The sequence below is a fragment of the Hippoglossus hippoglossus genome, chromosome 21, assembly GCF_009819705.1.
Source record: "Hippoglossus hippoglossus isolate fHipHip1 chromosome 21, fHipHip1.pri, whole genome shotgun sequence".
Taxonomy (NCBI): domain Eukaryota; kingdom Metazoa; phylum Chordata; class Actinopteri; order Pleuronectiformes; family Pleuronectidae; genus Hippoglossus; species Hippoglossus hippoglossus.
Window position 1 is genome coordinate 9,909,937 of NC_047171.1, and position 26,651 is coordinate 9,936,587.

Here is a 26,651-nt window from a genome sequence, read left to right on the forward strand (position 1 = left end):
GTTAGCATTTGTGACAACCGATTTATACATTTCCCGGCAGAAGTCTGATGACTTGAACATTTGTCACATTCGCTGCTAATAGAAAATGCACAATGGTTTTCTTTTGGCAGGTTGTATTTGAGCTCAGTTTGCTTATCGAAGGCTGAAAACACACAGACCCAATTACTGGCCTGTCATGGATCCACCACTGCACTGTGTGCTCAGAGTCAGAGGGTGAATGATGGTAGTTCTCCTCTCTGACACCGACACACTATGGTGATACTGAGGGTTGTGCCAACAGCTGGAGCAGTAGTGGTAATAGGAAAGTAGCTTTACCCAAGCAGTGTAATTAACAGTAGTACATTTTTTTATTAAGGCAATTCGTTGATAGATTTTGAAGTTACAGTTAGACCTTAAGTTAGACCGTGAGGATTTCTAAATTGAATTTGTAAAACGTGGAGCTGAATTCAATGTTACTATATAGACTAGTTTGATTGGATAAATGTTAGATTGGCATGCTGTTGTTTCTTTCTTGTTCTGAAGTATAGCTTCTTTTTGCATAGTTTTAACAATTTGCAAATAATATTACAAATAATAATTAATAAAATGAAATTTTTTAGGGATAAACCACGGACATGAAATGTAAATTGAAAAAAAGACTGATTTATAAAAAGATGATTTATACAATTTCTTTTGCAGGCGGCTAAATAAGGTTTGAAAACTTGGACAACACTGACGGCTACATTCCTTCCTGCATGCCAAATGTAATTTGTAATCTACAGAATTACCGTTACCTGATTAGAAGCTTTGAAACATGTAGATTCCATGACTGTGTCTGTTTTTAATGAAAAATAACTTCAAATTTAACCAGCAAAGAAATACCTATATCAATTGCAAATGTGTTTTCATGCTCTGTTGGCATATTTGCGGGGAAAAAAAATACAACAAATCCTGAACTGGACGAGATGCCATTTCAAGAAAGCCACTGGAAGGCCATGCGATGTGTCATCAGCTAATCATAGTAATGTACTTACAGGTTTGACACTGGTCCTCCTTGGGTCCCCAGCAACGACCATTACAGAAACGATGGCACTTTTGACCTGCACACAAAGTCAAGGACAGAGATGATTGGCATTTCAAATGGTTACCTCATCATAGAATATGAACATGAATTATTTCATTTCATTACAGTTACATCTGAAAAACCTGAGCTGGAGTGTATGACTTCAAGCCCTCCGCTGGAAACTCAAAGTGATCCAAACAGTGAGGAAAGATGTAGGCTTAGCTTTAAATACACGTAATGTGTGTTAGTGTGTGTTAGTGTGTGTGTGTGGGTGTGTGCCCCTAAGTTGTTGTTTCCTCGCAACATGATTTAAGTTGCTTCAAGAGATGTTCCTAAGATACAATTCATTACAACTGCATCCCAAGGACTTTGTAAGTGCTTCATGATTATTATTATGACTTAATAAGCATAATCTTCAAGAAATGTTGGCACTTTAATACTTGGCATAATTGGCGTGTAGTTAATTATATAATTTCCTGATGATGCTGGAGTTCATTAACAGTTCTTAAATAAATAACTTCCCTACCCTTGTATTTACATATGCCTTGCAATTATTCAGCGTGAACATTGCCCATAGGTTCGATGTGTTTCTCAGGTATTCTGTTATATCTCTCCTGACTGCTATCTGCTGTTTTAGTCATAACAACTTTAACACTGATTGTTTTGGGGGAATATATTTTTTTGTCTCTCTACTCTGAATCAGTGCAGCATGAAAACCAGCGCACATCAGTTTGAGATAAAAGCAGCAAAGAAGCAAAGAGCAGCATCAAACCCTCAGAGCTTTAGTCGGTGCCTTTCTGGTTTTTTTTGGAGGACTTAATTGACTGTCTAGTAATTGACTGCGGGGGAAGTGAGCCTGGGTAAGTGCAGGACAAGTGTTGTCCTCTGTCCATCAGCCTCTACAGATGAGAGCTATTAGCATGGAGACCGACTCTATTCCCCAACATGAGCCTCTCCATCCTCTGCCCTGCTCTCCTTCCTCGTCTGCGCCCCTCTCCACCACCCCACATTTCATCTCTTTCATTCTCAATCCACCACTCGCTGATTCATCACTCCTCTGCGGTTCTCTTTCACTTAACGTTTGCCCTTGTCTCTTTTTGTCTTTTTCCAGTCCGTCCCCTTTGTTTCTCCGTTTCTCGAGTCCGCTCCCCTCGAACTATAGCGTTTGAGGAAGAGAGGGGTCGACAGCCCTGACTTTATGAAAAGCAGCACAAACAGGAGAGCGATACAAATGTCAGCGAGCCATAAGTGGTTGTCTGACACTGCCAAGTGCATAGAACCGCTGCTACACTTACAGTTACATCTCTGTTCTCCTCTGTGCTCGGTGCCCTGTGAAGTCAAGCCTAAGAGTTTTCATTTAGTGTCCAAGGTCTTCACTATCTCCACTTATAAATTCTCAGAGACCTAGAATAAACCTGTCCTACCCCTCTTCCTGCACCATAATCTTTTACAGCTTTCTTAAAAACAGCCCCTGAAGGTTAAAAGTATGCTGCCTTACCAGGGCTGGTCTGGGCAGAAGAGGGACGATGGTGGAAGGGGGGTTCCGACTAAGGCTACATGTATACTACTATGTTTTAGTTGCAAATCAATCTCTGTCCACATGAGCGATTTAGCTCTGTATCAGTTTTATTTTCCGTTAATACTGAAACACCTGAAAAGGCATATCGCTTGGGCCCGTGTAAACAGTAAGAAAGCGTGCACATCCCGCTGAACACGAGAATTGTTGCTCGAAAGCTCATCTCCTACGTATGTAAGCAGTTGTGTTATTGTAAAACATGCATTTAACTGCTCAAAAGCAGACCCTAGCAAAGAAAACAGGATTAGCAACGTTTGTGATTGATGATCCACGTTGTGTTTCTACACTCATAGCTGAGGCTAATGCTAGTTGTTTTCTTCCAGGTAGGGGGTCATGCAATAGGAGCTTGAAGAATCAGTGGAGGCTACGTTGTGTTCGCAAAAACCCAATCAGCAAATGGTTCTGAGTGTCTACGTCACCGTTCTCAAACATCTCAGTCTCTGCTAGTCCAGAGCAAAATGCTGCCCCAGTGATTTCGAACTGAAATGGGGTCAGCAGCGTTTGTAGACTTCTGTTCCAGCGACAATTTGGACAACAGGCTCATCTGTAGCAGACTTGTTTTCAAACCAAATCTTAGAAACGTGGATGTAGCCCAAATCACCAGGGCATGCAGACCAGTAAACACAATCAAGGGATTAATAAATCTCAAAGTAATAACTATTTGTATAATAAAGCCTGTGTCTCCCCAAAGAATGAATTTAAGATTATGTTCTCCATTGTGAATCACGGGTTTGGAGACCCTTGATCTCTCAGAGGAGTAGAGGACTAGCATGGGAGTCAGGGTGGATCCGGGGAGGAGGGAGTTGGTGGGGGGGGGATCGAGCGGCATATCAGAGCTCTGAGTTGTTAATCTGCACCTGAAGCCTTTAGTGAAAATGCTGTGAGAGCAAATCCAAGGACACACACAGAGACGATATTTGTGTTTTGTTCCATTATGATAATGTATATGCATGTGTTGACGAATGTGACCAGACAGCTTAAAGAAATGCAGAGGAAAAACAACAGATTAACAGCTTGAAGGAACAAGGTCATAAGAAGTGACTTAATGCATCTTTACCTCACTTACACCCACATCCAGCATCACAACATATATCCTCTGATAGATTAAGTATGTTCATTTCACCCAAACAAATCCCTCCAGCCTTCTCTGACATGTCTACCAGCTGGTTTCAGAGGGGCATTAATGTGATGTGCATGAGCTGTAATTGTGAATTGTTGTGGCAAGGACAATGACAGAATGGGGTCAAGGGGGCATACTTTACTGCAGAGATCATGTGTTTTTGTTTACAGCACATCACATAGGCAGCTTCGTTAGTGTCCTCTTTGTGCATGGCTATTCTTTGGTTGTCTTTTTTTCAGTTTTGGGTCCCCCCCCCCCCCCCCCCCCCCCCCCCCCCCCCGTGCTACTAACGTCAACAGCACGCCTACTAACTCAAGATAAATCCTCGGGATAATCTCCTGCTATATGATCATATGGGTTTATTCAGAGATTCTACTAGAGGGCTGGCCGGAGAAATTCTGGAGAATGTCCGCAGCAACTGACTCAGACATTTTCATTCTCACATTGAGCTCCTTGATAATTTCAGGAGATTATCCAAACTCCAGTGCTTGTCGAAGAGCAGCTTTTGTAAAATAGGAACTAATGAGGTCAAACTCAAAATAAATAACATTTGAATCTATGAGTCAGTGGGTCTAACAAAAACAAAGATAACTTATCCATTATCCGTACCACTGCATATGTGAATGGGAGTGGGCTCACCGGTCCTCTGGATCCCGCTCTTCATCTCTGCTTAAAAATACAGCTCAAGGCTAAACTGGCCACTGCTGCTTCATCGATTTTTAAATTTTTTCAAACTGTCCTTGATGAGCCCAAAAATGTGCACTGCTAAATCAGTGCGGCACCCTTTTAAGTTCCATTTCCTTCAGTGTTGTTGTTCATTGTGTGACAGATTAAACTTTGGTGCTAGTGTCCAGTTCCCAGGTCTCACTGGGTGCAGCTGTGAGTGAGTGTGGAGCAACAGTATTCCATCAGTAAAACTTCCCGTCTCCCAGGATGTTGGTTGTTTACTTACATGTGACACTGCTGTTGGTGGGCACCACCACGGGGTGGGTCCCTGGGTTTTTGACAATGTCTTGCCAGTGGATTGTGTCTGCGTGACACAGGAACTTGTTCTTGTCGACATACACACCGCCAGTTAGGATCTCTGTGGAGAAGAAACAGAGCACACATTCAGTACAGACACACACACAGGGCTTCCTTGGTACTAACCGTGCCCGGAGGATGCACCTAATTCAGCAATCAAGCTGCCAGGCACCTGATGTGTTTTTAAATTGCCATCTTTCCCCCGCTGTCATTATATAATTAAAAACTGACATGGGCAGACACTGCACGTTTAAGTCAAAATCATTGACATGCTTATACGGACTAGATTGGATGGGCACTTTATCCTCTAGGGGGAACACGTGATCTTGAGAGACACCCACACCTGATGTTGGTGGTTGCCGTGAGGCCGTCGGGACAAAGCAGAGTCATATTGCTTATTATTACAACCTCTGATCCCATACCATCCTCGTGTTTTCTCAACTTCCTCTTTCCACACGGTGAGCAGACAGAATCAATTATTCCCCACCGCCATTACAATTCTATCTTTCATCACAGAGGTTGGACAAAAAGTCATGTATCGAGACCGTTGTAATATGCATCACCTTGTTGAGCCAATGATTGTCAGACTTTTGGGGGGGAATCAATTGCTTTCACTGCACACACACGGACACACACACACACTCGTGTGTGTGTTGAATGATTGGTTACAGAGGCTGATTCAGATTGTTGTTGTGTAGGAGTTGAGAGAATGCTTAATGCTGACTTTTATTGGAGTGAGAAGGAGAGAGGAGGAGGAAGAGGGAGACAGTAGCAGATTTGCATTATTTACCGGGCGTATGTCTTCTCTATCTCCCCAACGAACAGATTACTGACATCGGGCTGAAACCAGTGACACACATAATCATACACGAGGCTCCCTGCAAACACGGTACAGAAACAGCCAAATATAAGATAGTCCCACAAATGATAAAATTATACTCCTCAGATAATAGGTGGTGGTGGTGGTATTGCCTCCATAAACCCGCCCCCCCAACTCCCACCTCTCCCTCTCCCCTATCTTTCTGCGTGTGCGGTGGGAGTCGGGGAGAGAAATTAATCCTGCCTCTCACCGCAGGAGGGATATCGCTTGGCGAGAAGGAGGCCGCGTCTCAAATTCAAATTGTTTACACAATGGGATGCTGCTGGCAAAGTAGGGCAATGGCCAAACCGGTAGACAAAGCAAAGCAGCTATTATGACAAAAATGCCAGCGGGACATCTCAACCCTGGTTAAGCAAGATGCATGTACATCTGGCGGGCACTCGCCTTCATCCTGGTGGAGTTAATTGGGGCCAAGATATATTGAATTCAGTTGTAAAGGCATCCAAGACACAATTTGGCCACATTTACAACAACAAGCAGATGCAACGTCCACATGTAAAACCTATTGGAAGAGGGTCGAATGTGCCTTTTTAAATCAGTTTTGAATGCAACACGTAGAAACCCATGGTGACCTGATTTGAACATATTTTGATCACAACATGTTGACAGTCAGTAGAAATGCTGCCTCAATCTCAAATTTGTATTGAATTCCTGAGTCTACAAATCTCACTAAGCCATACAAAATTCATTGGAAAAACCTTGAATTTGATAATTGTGCAGCTTATGTACTCAGACCAGAGGGAACGGTAAATGGACTGCATTTATATAGTGTCTTAATGGCCACTCAAAGCACTTTACAGTCGAAGTCCCATTCACACACACACAATATATATATAGCTTTGCACTTCTCTCGCACTCATAAATCCCATTCACACACAATTTCGGGTTCTTGCCCAAGGACAGTGAGCAAGGAGGAACCTGGGATTGAACCGCAGACTCTACCTGCTGTGGTTTTCACTTCTGCATAAGTTGTTTCCAGACACAAACTGCGGAAATGTCCAGAAAACTGGATCTGGACACGGAATTTGCCGTTCACATATGGAGAACACAGCAGGAGATGAAGGCAAGGGGTTGGTGACAAGGTAGATCATGCAGGAGGCGGGACATGGCGGGTTAACTTCCACTGTGGAAATCACATGCTTTTGTTTACAGCACATCGACACTGGTGTTGGCCGTAAATAAATAGAGTTCTCGAATCTTGACATCTTTCCAGATTTGACCTGGACATTTGCATTCTTGCATACAGCCCCACTAGAAAACTTCAGGAACATTTCTGAGTCCATGTCTGAAAGGAGCTTCTACCAAATGTGAGGAAGCAAACAAAAAGAGAAGGGGAACATTTTAAAAAGACAGATATGCTGTGTTGACTTTTGTTCTAGAGAGATGAACTAAATATGCAATGGCTCAGGCTCAAATATATTCCAGGTTCTTTTGTGTGGGAGTCACAAGGTGATGCCACTAATTCCAGCTGGACATGAGCAGCCTTCACACTCGCAACACTCATTGCATAAACAGATGGAAAAAATAAATACTCAGTTTTCAACACTGTCACATAAGTGACCCTCAAATGGTAAATGGTCTGTATTTATATAGCACTTTTCTAGTCTTAATGACCACTCAAAGCGCTTTACAGTACAGTTTGACATTCACCCATGCGTACATACAGTGCATCTATTAGCAGCAATTGTATTTCTATGAGGGGGCAATTAAGGGTTCAGCATCTTGCCCAAGGACACTTCAGCATACAGATGGGGAAGACTGGGATTGAACTGCCTTCCTTCTGGTTGGAGGAAACCGCTCTCCCCCTCAGCCACAGCCGCCTCAACACCAAGGCTCCACCATTCTCACACATGATGGGCATGTACTGCACAAAGCAACGCATCGATTCGCAGAGCGACATCACCGAGTTCAAGCCGCTGCATAAGAGTTTAATTGGCTCCTTGGTGGCACTTTGCCCAGGGTAGTTACAGCAGCTCCAACGGAATCCGTCACCAAGATATTCATTTACAGACGCACATTACATAATGCCCACAATAACATGCAAATCTCATGCAGCCCCTGCTTTCATTACAAGTAAGTGCGTGGCTTGCACATCTGCGCTGCGTGCACTTGGTGGCCAGGGGGGAGATCAATGGTTAAATCCTGTTGTTGATTGTTTAGTGTGTAGAGAAAATGTCTTAATTAGTTTGCTCACGTAGCCGCAGCTCACGTTTCCAAACTGCTCCCTCCCCTTCCCGCTTCGTCCCGAGAGCAAACTGGGTGTCTCTGAATGAGCGTGTGGCCTCAAAAGGCACAGCAGTCTTCAGCATCAGCCCGCATGACCGTCGGTGGAAAACAATATGAAATTCAGGGAGGCAGAACAAATGTATGCAGGCAATTATTTTGATGGTAAGTGCTTGTTGCGATTTTTTTTATTTTTTATTTTTTTATTTATTGCAGTGTGGGGACGAGTTTGATTAAGACTGGGAGGCAAATAGCAAACCAATGATTAGAAGAAAAGCCATATTAATGAGTTTGGGAGAGAATTGGTGTTGTGTGGACTGTTTAATGAAGAAAGATGTAGGACAATAGCAGCAGTATAATAAATGGTTGATGCGCTCCAGTGTTGGAGGACTGCATTATTGAAAATCCCCACTAGGGTTTATTCTTCTGTATACTGAAGAAGATTCATCTGCTGGAGCACTCACATCAATACATGCGAGACAACACATTCACTCAATGTCTGAACTGAAGTTCCTCTTTAGTCTGCAGGCGGCTGGTGTACGGGCTACAAATAAACATGAAGGAAGTCCTACCAGCCTGACAGACCAAATAGTCAGCTGGACAGAAAGTCGGAAAGATAGAAAGTGAGCGAGAGATTCAGGACACTCAAAGAGCCAGACAATTACAAAAGATAGACATGTGTTCAATCACAGATACTGATGCGTTTCTCCTCTCCTCCAGCAGTGGGATTGGGGATTTTTACCTTCAGGTCTCCACTGTACTGTCTTATTGACTCCGGGAGCTTCAATTTGGCATTAGATCAGCACCTGATATCAGCCCAGTGGAACAGTGGGGAGAAACTCGGCAGGAAGCTGAGGACGCATTCTGGGTCAAAGAGGCTAAATGCGTGGGGCACGGATCCTCCTGAACACACCCCAGCAGCGGTGGAAGACTGAAGTTGTTGCGATCAATAGACAGACAGGCAGAAATGCCAAAATAAGAGAGTAAGCGCAAACGTACAGGCGCCCAGAAGAAGCACAGTTTAGGGTTGGCAGTAACGTGGCCCAAATTACAATATGTGCCTTGAGTATGAATTATATTACCAATTTGCTTCATCAGTGGGATTATAACCACAAGGTCGCAAATAAAAATCTGCAAAAACTGGGAAGATGTGGGTGAAGAATGTCAGTACTGCTCTGCTCTTTATCAGCCTTAATCTCATCTATAGATGATGACTATACCAAAAGAAAGACAGACAGATGCTTGCAGATCTTGAATGATGATATAATAATTAATTAAAAAGTTATAATCCACCACTAAATAGTGGAGGTGATTTCCCTCCTGTCTATCATCTGCTGCAACTGCACGGTTACATACTTGCGCTCAAGTCCACACTGGAAATCCTTACAAATATAAATTGTGTGTCTGTTTCTGTGTTTATTCAAGATTTGCCTTTCTATTCATTAACAGATTGTGGCCCTCATGTGCATATACACACATTCACCATATATTCACTTTTTCATTCAAGTCTGGGGTGCATAATGACTAATTTATTACTTTTTTCTCCCATCCCCATAAAAGAGTTTTCTCAATTGTTGATAGTCTTTTAAAACCGGGTCAACCCTCGGACGAATGCTTAAAATTGAGTACTGCATTTCCCAAAAAGTTGGGTGAACTCAAACAAGACAAAACAAAACAGACAAACAAACAAAACAAAAAGACTGGGGAATTTTTAAGCACCAGAAGCTGAGCAGTGGATCTTACATTGGCCATATTGCAACCCAACAGCGTCTTTCATTAGACTTTCTTGTTCCCAAAACACTCACATCTTCACTCCCACACATCCAGCTTGTAATGCAGGGTTTCTGCTCTAAATCTGGAGTGTCAAACCCAATCCGAAAGAACACTGATGACATAATTTGTGTTTCTTTCCTTTGGAAAACTCCCTCCACAGCTACAGAGCACATTATTTGAAAGTTTTCACATGGTTGAGATGTTTTCCTTTGCAAAAATAATTGAATTCAGTATTAAAAAATTGAGCGGGCTTAACATCTTTATACTACTGCAGTGTCCGTTCAAAAACATGTCTCTTTGGAATTGGCTGTTTTCTTGACCTGTGGTAATTTTGGTTGCAGCTTTCTTTCTGAAGCTTCTGAAAGTGACCTGCTGTTATTGATTCGTGTCAAGTCAAGGCCGGCTGTGGGAAGCTGAAGCTTTGCCACCGCTGCTCCACTAAGAGCTGCTCACCTGTTCATTATTTGCAAGCCACATACCGACAGACAGAGGTTTATTTATTTGATTTATGATTTGATCATGATTTTCATTATAACAACCAGTCTGACAGAGTTCAAATGTGAAGTTCCTGACCTGTCTCCCCTCTGCCTGCCCCAACCGGTCGAGGCAGATGGCCGCCCACACTGAGTCTGGTTCTAGAGGTTTCTTCCAGTTAATGAGGGAGTTTTTTTCTCTCCACAGTCGCCAAAGTGCTGCTCATTGTGGGAACTGTTTGGTTTCATTATAAATTTTAGGTCTTGACCTTTTGAACTAAACTGAATACCCTTTATTAAAATTCTTTCCTCATTTTGCCATGGATTGTTTGTGTGAAGCACTTAGTAACCGTGTTTAGATAAGTGCTATACAAATATAGTTATTATAATTTTTTCTCAAATTAGAAGATAGACGTTATACCTTGGTGGTGTCATCAGGTTTGATGATGGCACATTGCTTCATGTGGTTTTGTTTCCCGATGACAAAGCGGCAATTGCTGCTCTTTTTAGTTTTCTATTAGATATTGCCTGGATGTCGCATAACCTTTTTTTTCTCCGCTCCACCTGGATAAAAATAAAACATTACTTATTATGTTCCAAGGCTCAGAGAGAGAGAGACTGGCAACATAATTAAATTCTCTAGGACATAACCTTGGTCAACAGACAAGAAACCTTCAAGGCTAATGTGGGTGATGTCACCAAATAAAACCATTTCTCTTTCTGAGCAACACAGAGCAACTATTGTGCACTTTCATATCTGAGGGGTTTGACGACTGTAATTCGTATGCAACTGTGTCTGTATAACTAATACACTTAAATATAAGAACAAGTGCATTTCAGTGTCATTTTAACCTAAGGATTGCTTAATAATTAAAAGTTCTATAGTGTGAAATGTATCTCAGCATGCATCACAAACTTCATCAGCTCTAACCTCATCTGCAATAAGGTCAATGGATGGAGCACCTCCCACAGGAACAGCATGCAATTTTAACACTGTTAGCACAGTCCCCAAGCCAAATGGTGGTACCCACTCGAATGTAATTGCACTTTTATGTGTTTAACTATTGACCTGAAAAGAGCAACTGCATTAATTCGACTACATAAAGTGCTCGACGAGAGGTTCACCAGAGAGATGGCAGCACTGGGGTTCGACTGTGTGTGTGTGTGTGTGTGTGTTCGACTATTGGGTTGAAAGAAGAAAGTGATGAACTGCAGCTTTGTGGAAATTGCCGCACCATGACACCAAGACAACTGGATGGCACCATGTTGAAAGATTGGACTTAAGTTAGATTGGAAGAATCAGAGGGATCCTATCAAAGACTGATGAGTGTGTAGATACAGATGGTGACAAATTAGAGAAAAGCCTGACTAAATGAGGGGAGATACAACAAATGCAGATGCTTCCACGCAGACGCACTGCGTGGTACAGCTAAGCAATTAACATCCAGTCACGCTCTGTGACCTGTACCACCATGCTGAGCAGGCCCAGTTCATTCGGATTTTTGTATCAAGATGGCAAGAGGAAAAGATCAAAGTGGCTTTAAAAACATGGCTAATTGCTAATTGCATTTGCATTGTTTGGAAACACACCAGTAAATGAGGTCAAAAATCCATGGTCTGCAGTTCATGTTTGAAAACAGCGATGCTCATGTTTTAGTCCAATATGTGTGGGAAAACAGAAAAGCAACTCTCACCCAGGTGACTGAAAATGTCAATTCAAGAAATTATCATAATGTGCCAGCAAGAGCGATCCATTGATTCTTACGCAGAGAGGAATATTAAATTAGGGATTCAGCAGCTAACCCCTTAGTACAATGACTAGTGCAGTGTTTGGAACGGGATCATTTTTTGGGGCTTGTGGTATTGGTGCTTGCAGCTTTGTCAAGAAATATTCATACAAACAACTTGGTGCTGCAAAAACCATCTGCACTGTACTCTACAGATGTGGACAAAGGGTAAATAGCCATATTTGCGACATGTTGGTAAGTGTGTGTGGGCCAGAAAGGCTTGAGTGCTTAAAGTCTATGGTGAGGGGATCCAGTGGCTCTGTTGTGTTGTGGGTGGGGGGGGGGGGGGGGGGGGGGGATCCATGGATCCATTCATCCCTTTAGAGTCACTGTATCATATAATGGAAAATGGGAGTGATCTCTTACAGGACGAGTGCCTACATTCAAAGGATATGAGGTGTCACTGGGCGGTTAAATAACAATATCGTGATACAGCATTCACAGTCACCAGATTTCAACCCAACTGAAAACCTACAGGGGATGTTGGACCAATGTGTTGTACACTAGTGTTCTCGAACACAATCATCACAACATCATATAAGGGAAAAGCTTTTGGAGGAGCAGTGTTCATCCGTCCAGCAGAGTTCATAGACCTGGAGAACCAACACCAAAGAGCAAAGAAGCTTTTCTGCTGGCACAACAACACCTTACAAAGACATGTTGGTTTTTCCCTTTATCTGTCCCCTGCCTGTATGTACAATATGTGCCTTCTGTGTGTCTGTTTACGTGTTTGGAAGGACCACTAAGTGTGCATTTAATTTCAACATGGTGACTGACATTCAAGGCTGAGTGGCCACAGCAGCAAACAGCATCACACGCACTTAATGCATTTCAGTGAATTTAGGCCTCTACTTTTTCCTGTCTGGCATTAAAGTGTTTGGGTGAAAAACAAGCTGTGGAGCCTCCGATTAAAGCAGTTCGAACTAAGTGACATTTGGAAAAAATAAATAAATAAATGGAGCAGTAGAGAAGACATAAATAGTTTCGAAAAATGGGTGAGGGCTGTGAATAAAATAGTGACAAACAGAAAAGGGAATGAACGGAATTGTATTTTTGAGTTGACAGAGGGGGAAACAACTGCTTGGATGTATAAAAAGAAAGTTATATAAAGAAACTAGACATTACACATGGAGTAAAATCAATGATTAAAGTCTGAAATAGATATTGATCAAACTGAACAAGCTGCAATATGAGAATTTGTTAAATTAACTAAGTTTTACATCAAAACTCACTTGTATCGCTTGATACAGCAATAAGTTTATTTTTGCATCTGTTCAGGATAACAACTAATCGGATTGAAGCTGTCAATAGAAAACCATTTTATGTCAATAGTCAACATCTACAATTGACACATTGGACTATGTGTGGAAATAAAAAAGTCTCCTTTTTATCCTGTGTCTCTCTGAAGGAGAAATGTTGCTCAGCTCTTCTCTGGGGTTTTGTAGAAAGGCACGAGGGCGTCGGCCACAGCCTCCATCCCCCAAACATATGCCTATCCTCCGCCAAGATAATTGCATTCACAGCCTGCTGATTAAATTTGGCCCATCCCTCACGCAATTGTTTCCTATGAGTCTTTATGAAAAATGGCTGAGATTTAAGGATTATGGAATTACATTCGAGCAAGGCGAAGCATCTGCTTAAAGACGAGAAGAGAAAATCATGACACAATGGTTATGTGTGCGTGGGGGGGCATATTTGCTTTTTTTCCCAAGTTAAAACTGTGATAAACCCCTGGTAATCTGAGCTTTATGGAACGGGCGGAGGAGGAGAAAACCATATTATAATACCTTGAGATAAGATGAATCTAAGAAGAGAGGGAAAACTAAACAAAACAAAGAGAAATGAGTAAATGAGCAACAGAAAAAGTTAAGACAGAAAAGATTATCAAGGAGACAAACAAGTGAGTGATTAAAACAGAGTAAAAGGACCTTCAATTGCTGCTGCTGAGGGCCACTTAGCTTATCAAGGCTGATGTGTGATCAGCCTGCCAGCTGAATGAAAATGAGCCACACTCTCTGGAATGGGCTGAACAAAACAGGGTCTGAGAGAGAGGCGGAGAGAAGGAGGGGGAGCGATGGAGAGACTGAGAGGAGAGAGCGTATCTTACCAGGAGCATACCAAGTATGCTGGTTTTCGCAGAGGAAGCTGGCTTCAGTCGGTGCATGCTTTGCTAAGGCAACGACACGTCATGGAGGCCTTGTTTTTCCAGGCCTACTGGGAGACATTCAGTAACACACCACAGACCACGGCTCCCACTTTGTTCACACAGGACTCCACTCGTATGTGTTGTGCATCAGCCAAGGTGGTCAAGTCCACCCAGAGGACTGGGAAGCAGATTTTAATAGCTCTGCCAGAACCTGAGGAAGGAGCAGGCGGACTACTTCCTCTCACACAGGAAGCACTACCTCGACAGCGAATGGCTGCGTGCCGCTGTCGGCGTTTTACTTTTTCAATTTCACCTGATCGCTTTTGGTCAGGTGATCTCCCAGACCTCTGCCAAAGCTGCATGATTTGTTAATTAGAGAGAATATCATCATGACTGGGCTCTTGAGTAAAATAAGCATTTTACCACTGATGCAACACCTGGGAGATGCAAGGAGAGATGCAGAGGGGGCAGCAGCAATTTGCTCAACTTTGCCATCCACCTTTATAATAAAACTGAAGTACTTATGTTGAATAAAGGGCTAGACAAAGCCTACCAGCTGGAGCAGCAATTGTCATCACATGTCAAACTTTAAATTGTATATAAAGAAAAGGATGCGTGCCCACTTCCACTCACTATCCAGAAATGAAGCCCAAATATCCCTTATAAGAATTCTACCAACTCCTGCATTTTGGGCCAGACTCTGTCATGATCGCAGAATGGAGCCGTGGTAATGAGGTTCCAGTAAATACATGCAATCGACTGTTCTGTCTCAGCTGTCAATCATGACACTTCATCCTGTTTTCATAGCATCAAGCAACTAATTAAAACTCATGAGCACGTGACCAGACATCAGCGTGATCGGAACTTCCTCAGACGACAGACACCTTTTATTTTATATATTTGATTGTACTCTAATTTTGTATTTTTGCCCCATGTCCCATCTGATAACATGGAGAAGGCTGGGTTTAGGAACATGACCGAGACACTTTGGTTTAGCTTTTAATAAGCAGTCATGTCGCCCATCTTTATGTAGAGACTATGGTTCAAACTTTTTTAGTCACCAAATACTCCATAATGAGATGGTCTAACAGCTTTGGAACCCCCCTCACACTTTCCCCACAGCAGAACTGGGGAAGCGGCGTCTGACAATTTCTACAACTTTCCCAAACTGACAAGGCGCACAGAGGTGAAACAGAGGTGAAACAGATTAAAACTTTTTTACTCTCTGGCTCCTTTTTTTCATTGGTCACACAACTGTAGTACTTTGTTTTATCACTCTTTCCAAAACTCCAGTAGTGACTCACAGTTTTTGCAATTTAACAATAAGATAGGGAAATATAAATCTACTATGTCAGGACCAAGGTAGTGGCTCCAAACATTATCTTCATTCAACATTAAGATTAAATACTTTGCAGTTCAACTGAATAAACAGAGGCATGAGAGGGAGTTAAGGTTGTTTTTAGGCAGTATTTTTTGGCTGTAAAGTGGGAACATGAAATTTTCACCTCTTGGCCAGTTGTAATTGCAAGAGAATGGATAATATAAATAACATTAGAACTTTTTAAACAATAAGTTGAGACCTAATTGTATAAATTAATTTTCCATTTCATGCTCGTAGTTTCTCGCTCCCTTATTACCCAGACACTGCGCTGTATAAACTTTCACATTCTGCTGCAGTTTTTTGGTCAACATTAAAAACAAACATTTTGTCGAAAGGACCACTTGAATTTCCTGCTGTTTCTGATTGTCCTCCTTTATTTTCCTCAAGGTGAGACTGCATCCTGCGTGTGATGACAGGCACCACTGCATTGTCTGGGAACACAACTGTGGTGCGCGTGCTTTCAGACCACATCCATGACCAACCTCTGCGTATGGGCAATAAAATAAGCCCTCCAGCCTGGTCGCCCCAATAACAGACTTTAATAAAAAACTGAATATGACTGTATCAGAGCAGGACCATCTGGAAAATGTGGCTGGGAAATTGACACTGAGATTCAGGAAAAATAACATCGATACACATCGGATCTGTTTAGCACCAAGACAAATAAATGTACCATGGAGCGGTGGCAGAGAATCCAGGGAAGACTTTTTTTTATTTTTATTTGGTGGAAGTCATGCCTGGTGTTGCATGTAGTAACACCCACCATATCTCTGTGGAGACCTGAGATGAACATAAAAGTGCTTTTCATGTCCCATTACCCACCACTGCCTCCATCAATAGCTGCCCCACTTACCCAGGGCTTTGGCCTAAGAGGCAAAAAATAAGCATATTAATTATTAAGCTGCCATGGGAGAAAGAGGAGGCGTGGCAGGGTTGGAGGGTAATATGTGTGTGTGTGTGTATATGTGTGTGTAGGCACTGAAGCAGGGTTATCACATTTGCTTGTGGGAGCACAGCTTCTGTTACACTCGTGGAAATCAAGGACAATTTGAATTTGCAGACACAATTTGAAATCTCAGGTGTTTTATCAAACTGTATAGTATAAACGATATGTTGAAAGACCTTTGTCTGAAAGTGCAGACCCAATGCCAGTTTTGTAAAGTAAGATATTATTTCAAATGGATAGCAAAATATGATTAAATACCAAACTACCAAAAGAAAAAAGAAAAGACACACTGCTGCCTGTGTGAATTCAGAACTTATATTAAACACCTCATGTTTTTACCACTGGAAAGCTTTTTCTCACTGGTGCCCACAGGTGTCCGTTTAGACCTCATAACTAAGTTGATAGAAAGTGACATTTTCCTTAGTGGCTTTTGAGACCCACCAAGCTGTCAGTCAGTTCCTATTTTATTTGCTTTCGCACTCACTTTGCTCCTCCTCTGAGATGAGCACTGAGCACTTCTATGACATCAAAGACCTGTCTGAAACACAGTCTGGCCTTGGGAATCAAAGGGAGAACCGCGTGGCACGACTGCAGCGACGGCCAATAAGTGACAGGAACCGAACGTGACAGGAACCGAACGTGACAATCACAGCGTGCTTGTTTTGAGTATGCAATCAAACATACAGCATGGCCGACTTTTCAAAAGGAGACAACGATGAATAGATGAGGCACAATATACACTGGGCAGACAAGAAAAAAAATATTCAAACTGAAGTTAAATAAGGGTGAAGTTTTGTTTCTGTGCGTGTGGGTCCACTCGAGGTTGAATGTTGTGTTGCAAAACACTGATAGTAAAGGAAGTAAGGCAGTTGTGATGATTGCATTGACATTGTGCCCAATAGATTTACATTTTATTTAATAATAGTTAAGAGAGGAGCTTTATTGGTGCATAAGATTTAATTTGATATAAATAAAATACGAGAAGCACAAAACATGTGAAAGAAGAGAAACCATCAAATAATCGCTCTGTTTTCAATTATAGATCTTATGATGTCTAATGTCACTAGTTGGTATAATAGAAAAGGTTCTGAACAAAAAACAATGACATTATTTGTTTGTTTAAAACAGCCTGTGGTGACATTGGCATTTTTAATTGGCAAATAATAAAGACTTCCCTTCCTCGGAGGTAAAGTTTTAATTAATGTAGTTTTGTAATACCTCTGTAAATTCTCTTGTGAAGGAGACCAGGGCAGGTGGTTCAGAATTACATAGTGTGCAATACTCTCTCTTTGTAGAAACTGATTGGGTCTTGATAAAAATGACACATTCATCCACAATCTACTGAGAATTGATCAACAACACATATAAAAACAACAGGGACAAAGTGCACACAGGCCTGAATCTTTTCATGTGCATATAAAAAAGAAAAACTAACTCAAAATTAAGGATAATGGATAAAGCATTACTGTTACTTCCAGTTGGCTATACCCTGTGTTGCTGTCGGAAGGAATTTCTAAGTTCCAGGAGTGGAATCTTCCTCCATATGCTCGCAAAAGAAATATGAAAATGACTTTTTAACATCTCCACACTAGCTAAACCCTGACAGTGAAAAGTATTTTAGTTAACAAGTGAAAGAATCCGGCTTCTGAATGACTGGCTGCTCTGTGGTGGGGAGAACAGGTAGTGGTAGTAATGGGAGGCTGATTCTTTTCAAACAGCCGGGGTTTGGAAATAAGTGGATGCACAGAGGAGAGTCAGTCTGTTGAGCCAAAACTAATATTCAAACTTCCAAGGGAGCTTGGAAATAGGCAAATAATTGCATGTGAGTATATTTCTTTGACACTATGGAATGATTTAACACTTTAGTGTAGCAGTGTTTTGTTTAGAGCATTGCTCAGTTCAAGTGGTACAGAAACACATGGTGGTTTACGTAAAACTGCAGAGCGGATTAATCCGCAGCGCACACACTCAAGCACAGACAGTCACACTCATGTCACACTCATGATATCTCTGCTGGAACAACGGGCCAGAGTTCAGACGGAATCTCGACGAAATACGTGAACATGCTCTTGTTGATAGGGTTAGGGTCGGAGCCGGTTTCTGATCTACAACACGGCAGATCTTAGCTTGATATAAAGCCACAGCCGGAGGGGATGGAAATGCTGGAGGAAGAGAGAACAGGGATGTGTTTTGATTATTAATTGGTATTTAAATTCCTTCCACACCTATTTGAACTTTTAATGAGGTAAAAGTAGAATCCCCTCTTCCGGCAGGCTGTAAAGCTTCAGTTTGGAAGGCAAATTGGTAATAAGAGGTTGAGTCGTCATGTTTAGGCAAGCCTGGACATTTTCTCCTGTGGACAAAAGGTGAAGCAGAGGTGAGGTTTGGACTTGACAATTTTTCTAATCATGCGAGAATAGTCTATGCCAGTCGCTAATGCAGCTGTGGGCTGAGCCAATGTGAATTATTTATATAAAACAGACATTCTAGACATGCGAACACTACTGCACTTGTTGTAGTAGCGTGTTTTCACACACTAGTGTGCCTGCATGCATAAAAAGACATACATGGTCTCCAGAGCAGAAGAAGGTACTTTAAGTTCTTTAATTCTGATTCACATCAAAAAAATAACCTATATTTAACCATTTGAAAGATTAGAGCTGATCAATAATTTATTTAGCTGTCTTTTAGGAAAACAGTATCAGATAAGCATTTTCTACATTTCAAAATTTAAGTATAGCATCCTGTAAGAAACAAATATGTACATGAACTGCATTAATCCATGTTTTCTATCTTAAGTATGGATTTAAACAAAACTGTAGGAATTGTAATGGTATAAATAGGAGGTAGTGATCCACGCTGGGGGAAGATTTAAGTTACACCAGCAGAATAATAAGCATCCAGATAGAAACCTGAGCTGCACCATAGGGAGTCAGTCCAAGGCTGGATTCTGGCTGCTTTGATAGTATTAGCATCAGCCAGTTCATTTGATCCTAATGCACTGATTACCAGTCTGCCTTCCCCTTTCCAAATACTGTCATGTCCTCCTTTCATTCATGGTGTCAGAAGACTTTTTTTACTTCTTGTCCAAACCGATCTCTCAGTCTCCTGTGATCTGCATCAGGGTATAGGACGTGTTTAGGTGCTTATCTGGAGGAAATGCAGTAGACATAAGGTGTTAATGATGTTAAATTGTGATTTAACTCTGTCTTAGTCTAAGCAAGGATGGTTTAGCACAAGGGAACTTAAGCAAAAACTGAAAAGTGTCCAGTAATTTTATTTATCCAGCACACACACACAATTTTTTAATTAGCAAATATCTATTTTGTATTATCTCTCCTTTCTTAAGGCAGGTTGTGCTTTTGTTGCCCATTAATATTTCATAAAGCACAGTCGTTTTCTGCTTATTAAATCTCAAACATTATTAAAGATTGGAAGACATAACAAATAACAAAGGCATAAATAAGCAACACTGTGCCCTCAAGGCCGTGCTGTGAGTGACATGTTTGGATGGGTCTGCAGAAAAAGAGAATATGTAAGAAATTGCGGAGGATCTATCATTTTGTGGTGCGGGAAACATGGAAAAGAATGGTAGATGTAGTCAAAGGTACTGTAATACAAAATATTTAATCCAATAAATACCAAAATACCATGTTGGCTTTGTTACGTAGCAGAAAAACAAGCAAAACTATTATGGAAAAGTTTATTTTAAGAAGTTGAGCGCCACTGGTCCCTTGGCATGGAAGCCAAACCCATTGACTCTAATCGTCTCCCTTTCTCTGTCACAGTGGTAATACAGAGCAATCAATTAACACCAACCACCACTGATGGCCCATTCAATTCAACATGTGCCTTTTCATGATCCACATTAGGGGCTCACAAATGTGACAATATGAATGTCGTCCTTCAGAAATAAAGTCCCTCTTGCCCCCTTCCTGGAGTGGTGAAATATTGAGTGTGACACGGGAGTAATTGGATGGGAAGTAATCAATTAGACACACAATTGAAGGAGACCTGAGGTCTACGGGCTGCCAGGCAAGAGGCCCGACTGAGTCCTGGTGACGTGCACTGAACCAATCTCGCCTGCCTCCTGTGGCAGAGAGGCTCTTTCTCTGAGAAGTTAGACAGTCAATGGAAGTCTCTGGGATCAGGCACAGCCAGTGATTTTACAGCCCGCTCTCAGCAGGCCCTTGTCTGGGGGAAACAGACTGAAATCGTCCCTTTCACCTTGCCCCATCCCATCTCATTCCATCCCATCCCATTCTTTCAACGCCTCCCCTGTGCATCGCTGTCACAAGATGCTAAACAGGACATGTTCAGCAGATGATAACCTACATTTATTGAGAGGCTTTGGACACCACAATGGGACTCAGGTGCTCAAAAGAGTGTTCAAAATGGCATAAACATTGTGTTGCATGCGTTTCTGTAAAAGGATTCAATATGAAAAAATCAAGACGACCAACTGAAATGTGAAGAGAGACAGAAAGCCAAAGAAAGAGGGATAAAAAGAAGGAGGAGGGACAGAAAATGGGATAGATAAATAGGGAGCAGATGGGCCATGAAGGAGTGGATAACGCCTTGGCGTAATACTCAGGCATGTGTACATGCATGCGACGAGAGAGGATCATTCAGCAGATGGGGCATCAGATTGGATGCCTCATTTTGGACAGACGCAGTGCAGGCGTAGGGTGGTTAGAAAAATGAATCAACAACACTAAACAAATCTGAAAAAAAAAATGATACTGGATGAAATGAAGGAGAGGGAGGAGGTGGCAGTAAACTGCGTTAAATCAGAAAGCTCAACTGTGTTGTCTTCCTTATTGAGGCTGTTATTATTTTGCCAGGGAAGCAGCCTGTAATTACCATGTGAAAGCACAGAGGCAGCCCAGGGTTCATGTGAATCCTGATGGAAGTGCTGAAAATGTAAGCAGGAAGGAAGACACTGTGGGTCAGCGTGCATAAAAATACAGATTAGGAACTTTGAAAATGTCAGAGTGTGGCTCTGTTTAACCTTTTTCTTGGCAGGCTATGGTAAGAAAAGGGTAGAAAGAAAGGTACTTATTTGAAGCTTCTCTTTGCAGCAAGCAGAAGGTTCAACTCGTCGACCAAAAACACATCAAAAATGAATAACCTTGTGGGAAAAGCTTTTTGTCTTTAAATGCAAGGTGAGTTCCCACAGATGACTTTGTAAATGGACTTGCATCCCTCAAACATAATATCACACGAACCAGGCAACTAAACTTTCCACACTAAGGCAAAGAGTGCCTTTTACACTTCTTATTCGCTTCTATACACCGCTGAGCACACACCATTCCTCCACTTTTCCCGGCTTGACTGTGCCTGATATTTCATATTCATGAGGATAACTTAGCTAAGCTTGATTGAAAGGTGCATTGGAGGGAGTCCTATCCCTTCTCAGCCAGAGACCTCCTCCTCCCTGTCCTCCAGTCCCCTTAAATCCAGAGTCCACTCACACCTCGCAGAGAGCGCAGCAGAAAAATCAATAGGTGCAATGCTACAATATACTAGCGACAAATTGATTTCATCCCAAGGCAATTTCGACCCAAGTAGAAATGTGGCTGGGTTTCAGCATTGAGGGGGTCTGTGCCTTCTCTCGATTAACCCCTTATGTAGTTAATAAGTTTTAGCCTCTTATATATATATGTTGCTTATGGGTTATATTGATCATTTTACACTTCTCCTGGGAGCAGCAGGCAGAGAACGATGGGCTAATATGACAGCCACATCAAAGGCACTGTAATGAATCAGACAGCCGGCCTCGGACTCACTAAAGCACTTGAAGCAAGGAAGGAGTTTTGATCTGCGCTGCTTGATGTGCAAGAGTGGATCTATCCTGATGGTTCACGCTTATTTCCCAAACAGCTCACTGTTGAGCGGTGACAACTACAACAGAACAAACTGGGACACAAGTTGACTTGTTTCTTCTCCCGCCAGCGAGCGCTTGTTTAGCTGTCTGCACCATCTGTGGAAAAAACTGTGATATGGTGAAGACCGTCCCTATATGTCTTTACTTGACCGGCATTATACATGTATTTATTTTTGCAAGATCACAAATACTGGCAGTAGCAAACAAAAGGGCAGCCTGGGTCAAAATGGGAAACTATGCATGCCACTTTACTGCTCACTCTTTTTTGCCTCCTTCTGTGATGATATAGCAACACAGCAATCGTCAACAGCAAACCCTCCCAACATGAAAGTGTCATGTTAGTACAAGGCAAACATGTCGCTGTAACACTTTTTATCATTAACAAGAAAGCAAGAAGACTCTTTTCTATTCTTTTTTTTTTTGCAGGAACAAAAGATACAAGTGCAAAACTTAGTCAGAGCTATGAAGACCCATGAAGAGTTATGAAGTAGAACAGATTCAGGCCATGGCTGTTGTGCATAACTTCTTCTCAACTTCATGGCTCGAGGCCACGGATGGCACATCAAACAGCGACTTCTCACAGAGTCCAGGTCCCTCAGCACTGGCTTCAACTTGGCACCACAATGAAAAGGACAGGCTTGGCAAAAAATATGCTGGTGGTGCTGGACAAATGCAATTCCCTAAGTATGGCGCAACATACAAGAAAGACTACAAGATGGAGCGTAACACACAAGCACATGCTGTAGCTGCACGTACACTTGCAAACGGCTGTGTTGTTTGCCTCGACTCGGGGGGATCACCAGGAAGGAACAGTTGAAGAAAACAATGAGAGACATCTGAATTATTTAGAAAGCGGGTTTGGAAGCAGCAGAGGCACAAGCTTGGTGCCATGCCTTACAAATCTAAATGCATTCCAGTCAAGGACTCAATTGAAATCTCTCGATTCAGACAGAAGTTTGGCAATTCCAATGCAGAGTGATGACACTACCACTCTCACTTTAGCCTCAGTGTGTCCCTGACTTACTCAACATACATACATGTCATTTGACGGACGCTTTTATCCAAAGCGACTTACATTTAGTTCATTCCACATCTATGAAGGGCCATTTAGGGGTTCAGCATCTTGCCCAAGGACACTTCGGCATGCAGATGGGGAAGACTGAGGATTGAACCACCGACGTTCTGGTTGGAGGACGAATTTCGGTGAAGCTTGACTCTGTACTCAGAACCCCCGAACTGGAGAAGAAGTTGTCGTCGCAGTGATTGCGATCACGATGTCACTTACGTTGATGAATCCCAGCCCCCGCCACAGAGCGCTGGTTGTCTAACCCCCTAATCTTACTCTAAAATCATTCATATTGAGCATATTGCGTTTTTTTCCCAACAAATTCAACACTGCACTCCCTTGGTCTCTTAAGAATACACATGCAAGTGTGACGGCGATAAGACAAACATTTTGCGATATATGCGTTCCACATATAGACATACATAGAGTTTTGAAATAAGAAGATAAGTAGAACATACCATACATATACAGTATATATTTAAATGTTTAAGTAATATTACTCCCTAAATGTCATTAGGTAGGTGCAAATTACTGATCAAGCATCAGAATGACTAGACCTTCTGTTTCACACATCATTAGCTGGCCCAGGCTTAGCCCTGTTGGGGAGAAGCTCTGCATCTTCTATGCAAGTCAAGCGCTCCATTTCTTACTGACCTCAGTGTCAGGATGCCTTAAGAGAACCTGGCACAACAAGGATCCATTGTTCATCTAGAGGCAGAGCCACCCACACGTTTTCCCTCTTAGTAAACCATTTATCAGTAATCACATTTGCCGTTTTCTCCAACCTCTCAGCAAACGGTCTTGGATCAATTGCAGAGTGTGTTGTAAATCAGAGTGTGTTAGCGGGAGTGAAATAACAGATGAGACAGTCTTTTCACAACGTTGCGAGTCAGCATTGTATCTGTCAGTGTGAGAGGGTTAATTGTGAGAACATCGTCAGTCTGAATCTTGGGAAAAGAGGAAGCAGACTGTATGCATTTCCCCATCTTTTATGGAGTCAATAAAAGCCAGTAAACAGCTTCCAGCATGTTTGGCCAATTTATTAATTCAAAAGTGCTACGTGCATTTTTGTGACAGCGTTTCCTGAAAACACCCATTTAACCACCTGTTATGCACAGAAAACAGAGAGTAGACGATGCTGTGCTAGGAAAAGCCACTTCAAATTACCTTTGGTGCCTCAACAACAAGATCTGATCACAGTTGAATTCAGCCATAAAAACCAAGGACGGCAAATTGAAACAAGGTAATGGAGTGAAGTGAATAAATCTGCAGAATTAATTTAATCCGCCTCCTGGCTGTTACACACAAATTGTGAAAAACAAAACCAAATCCTATAATAGTTAACATAATATCAGTTGGTTTCCACTTTATCATTACCTCCTGTTGCCATTTAATGGCTAATTCAACTGTAATTAGAACTTTTGGAGCAGATGGTTGCACCCTCATTGGACAGTGTGCATGAAGAAAAACTGGGTCGGTATATTTTAAGCAGTCACCAGTCACAACTGGCTAAATTGAGTGGTATTAATTTGGTGGTAAATTTAGGCTTCTCTAAAGCATATTAATCAACTTTTATAAAAGTATGTTCTCCTGCAGGGCTTGGAAGAAGTGGATTTCTGACTAGATTGTAAACACACACACACACAAACAAAAAACACTACAGGAGGTGAGAAAAAAACAATTTAAAAGTTTGATCCAAAACAAAAACTCAAACACAAGTCAAAGTTACGTGAGTAAGCAGGAAACACTCGAGTCACTCACCTGTGAGGTTTTTAAGACCCAACTGGCGCAGACCAAAGTTTCCATCACGTCTGTAGTTGAGGAAGATCGCCAGAGAGTAGCGGTCCTCGTACAGCTTGGTTCCTCGGATGATCCTCAAATTCTCTAAAGGCAGGTAGTCGAACTGGTTCAGGGCCACCAACACGTAGCCTGTCACTTCTCGGATGGACTGCAAAGGCAGAGAGGGAAGGAGGAAAGTTGCTGCGTTTTAGTTTTGCAATAATAATATTTTTAAAAAGGCATTTTATTTTTAAAGATAAAAAAAGGATGACAATGTCATTTTTACGTGAGACTATTTGTAACCTCTGCAAGGTTCCTGTTTGCACTCTCCACTCTCTGTACTTCACCATGTAACAAGATCCAACAAATAGATAGAGCCCATAGTTAAGCTTACCAGGGAAACCAGGTTTTCCTCAAGCATTTGAATGTTTTTGAATTATTTTATAATAAAATAAATTCATTGTATCACCTTATGCTTCAAATATGTATAGATAGATTTTGACTCTCCTTTGCACTGAAATCAAAAAAGAGGTTGGGGGAAATTAGAGAAGAAAAAGAAACAAATGGAATAGGAAGGGATGAAAAGGGTAAGTCAAAGGCAGACATCAGATCATAGACAGCATCTATCTTCAAGGTCACTTTCCACACATTCAACCATGCCAGTGAGTTGAGCTAAAGCATCTGAGCGGGGATAATTTGCTCCAGGGCTGGTGACCCCACTGCAAAACTTGGCACAGGGTTCAGTGCTCATGTCCGGGGCCCGGCCTAGGGTGACCGAGCCACAAGGACAGCCATTGCTTCACACTTTAAATGTCATTTAGGAGGGGATATAACAACTGTCGAGAATTTGGCAAGGAGCCACCCAGCTGGAGCTGCTGTTGCATGAATCAAAGTGACAGCCTGTGTCCTCTGTCTCCCATCCACCATCATGGTGGCTGTCATTAGCAGACCGGCGGTCAGAGAAGTCTTTCCACGGCGGCCCGCTGATGCTGATAATCAACAAGTCTGTGTGTGAAGTGGCATTGGCGAAGAAATGAGTCCTAAGGATGGCCCTGGCAGCGGAGTCATGGCGGTTGACAGCTGTCAGAGAGCATGGCCGTCAGCCACAAGTAAGTAAGCCGCAGTCATGGCTCCGTCATCATTACCCTGCTGATTACCATTAATAGAAACAGACATGCCAGAGTCTGTTGAGTCTGTGTGCATTTATGTGCATGAGTGATGGGGACTTTATATTCAGTGTGTGTCCGCGCAAGTGTTTATCGATTTCCAAACTAGTTGGAAAAGAAGATCAAGTAAGGTACTTAGAGAATCACTGAGGGTATCTGTGGGTTCTAAGAAGCATGATTGGTGTGAATGTGTCTACTTGTCAGTGTAAATCATGAGTACTTGTGCATGCAAGAGTGAACAATATGTTGAGCCCCTTTAATGTCGGAGCATGTCCTACTCTGTACACAGAGTTAGACAATCAGGGCCTTCGCACTTTGACTTTATTTCACTAGCCAAGAGCTGAGGATGACTCACAAACACCGTGCAGGGAGTGTGAAGGTCT

At 42.1% G+C, this 26,651-nt stretch overlaps 1 protein-coding gene across 3 annotated transcripts in view; it reads right to left on the reverse strand.

Moving 5' to 3' along the window:
* The window catches only part of LOC117754645 (receptor tyrosine-protein kinase erbB-4-like), a 286,366-nt gene that overhangs the window by 101,976 nt on the left and 157,739 nt on the right, over positions 1-26,651 (reverse strand). For all 3 annotated transcript variants that reach the window (XM_034573682.1, XM_034573681.1, XM_034573683.1), the window contains exons 3-5: positions 25,085-25,271; positions 4,691-4,822; positions 1,014-1,079 (exon numbers count right to left, since the gene is read on the reverse strand). In XM_034573682.1, the coding sequence (XP_034429573.1) occupies positions 1,014-1,079; positions 4,691-4,822; positions 25,085-25,271 (385 nt within the window). The remainder of the gene's footprint in view (positions 1-1,013; positions 1,080-4,690; positions 4,823-25,084; positions 25,272-26,651) is intronic.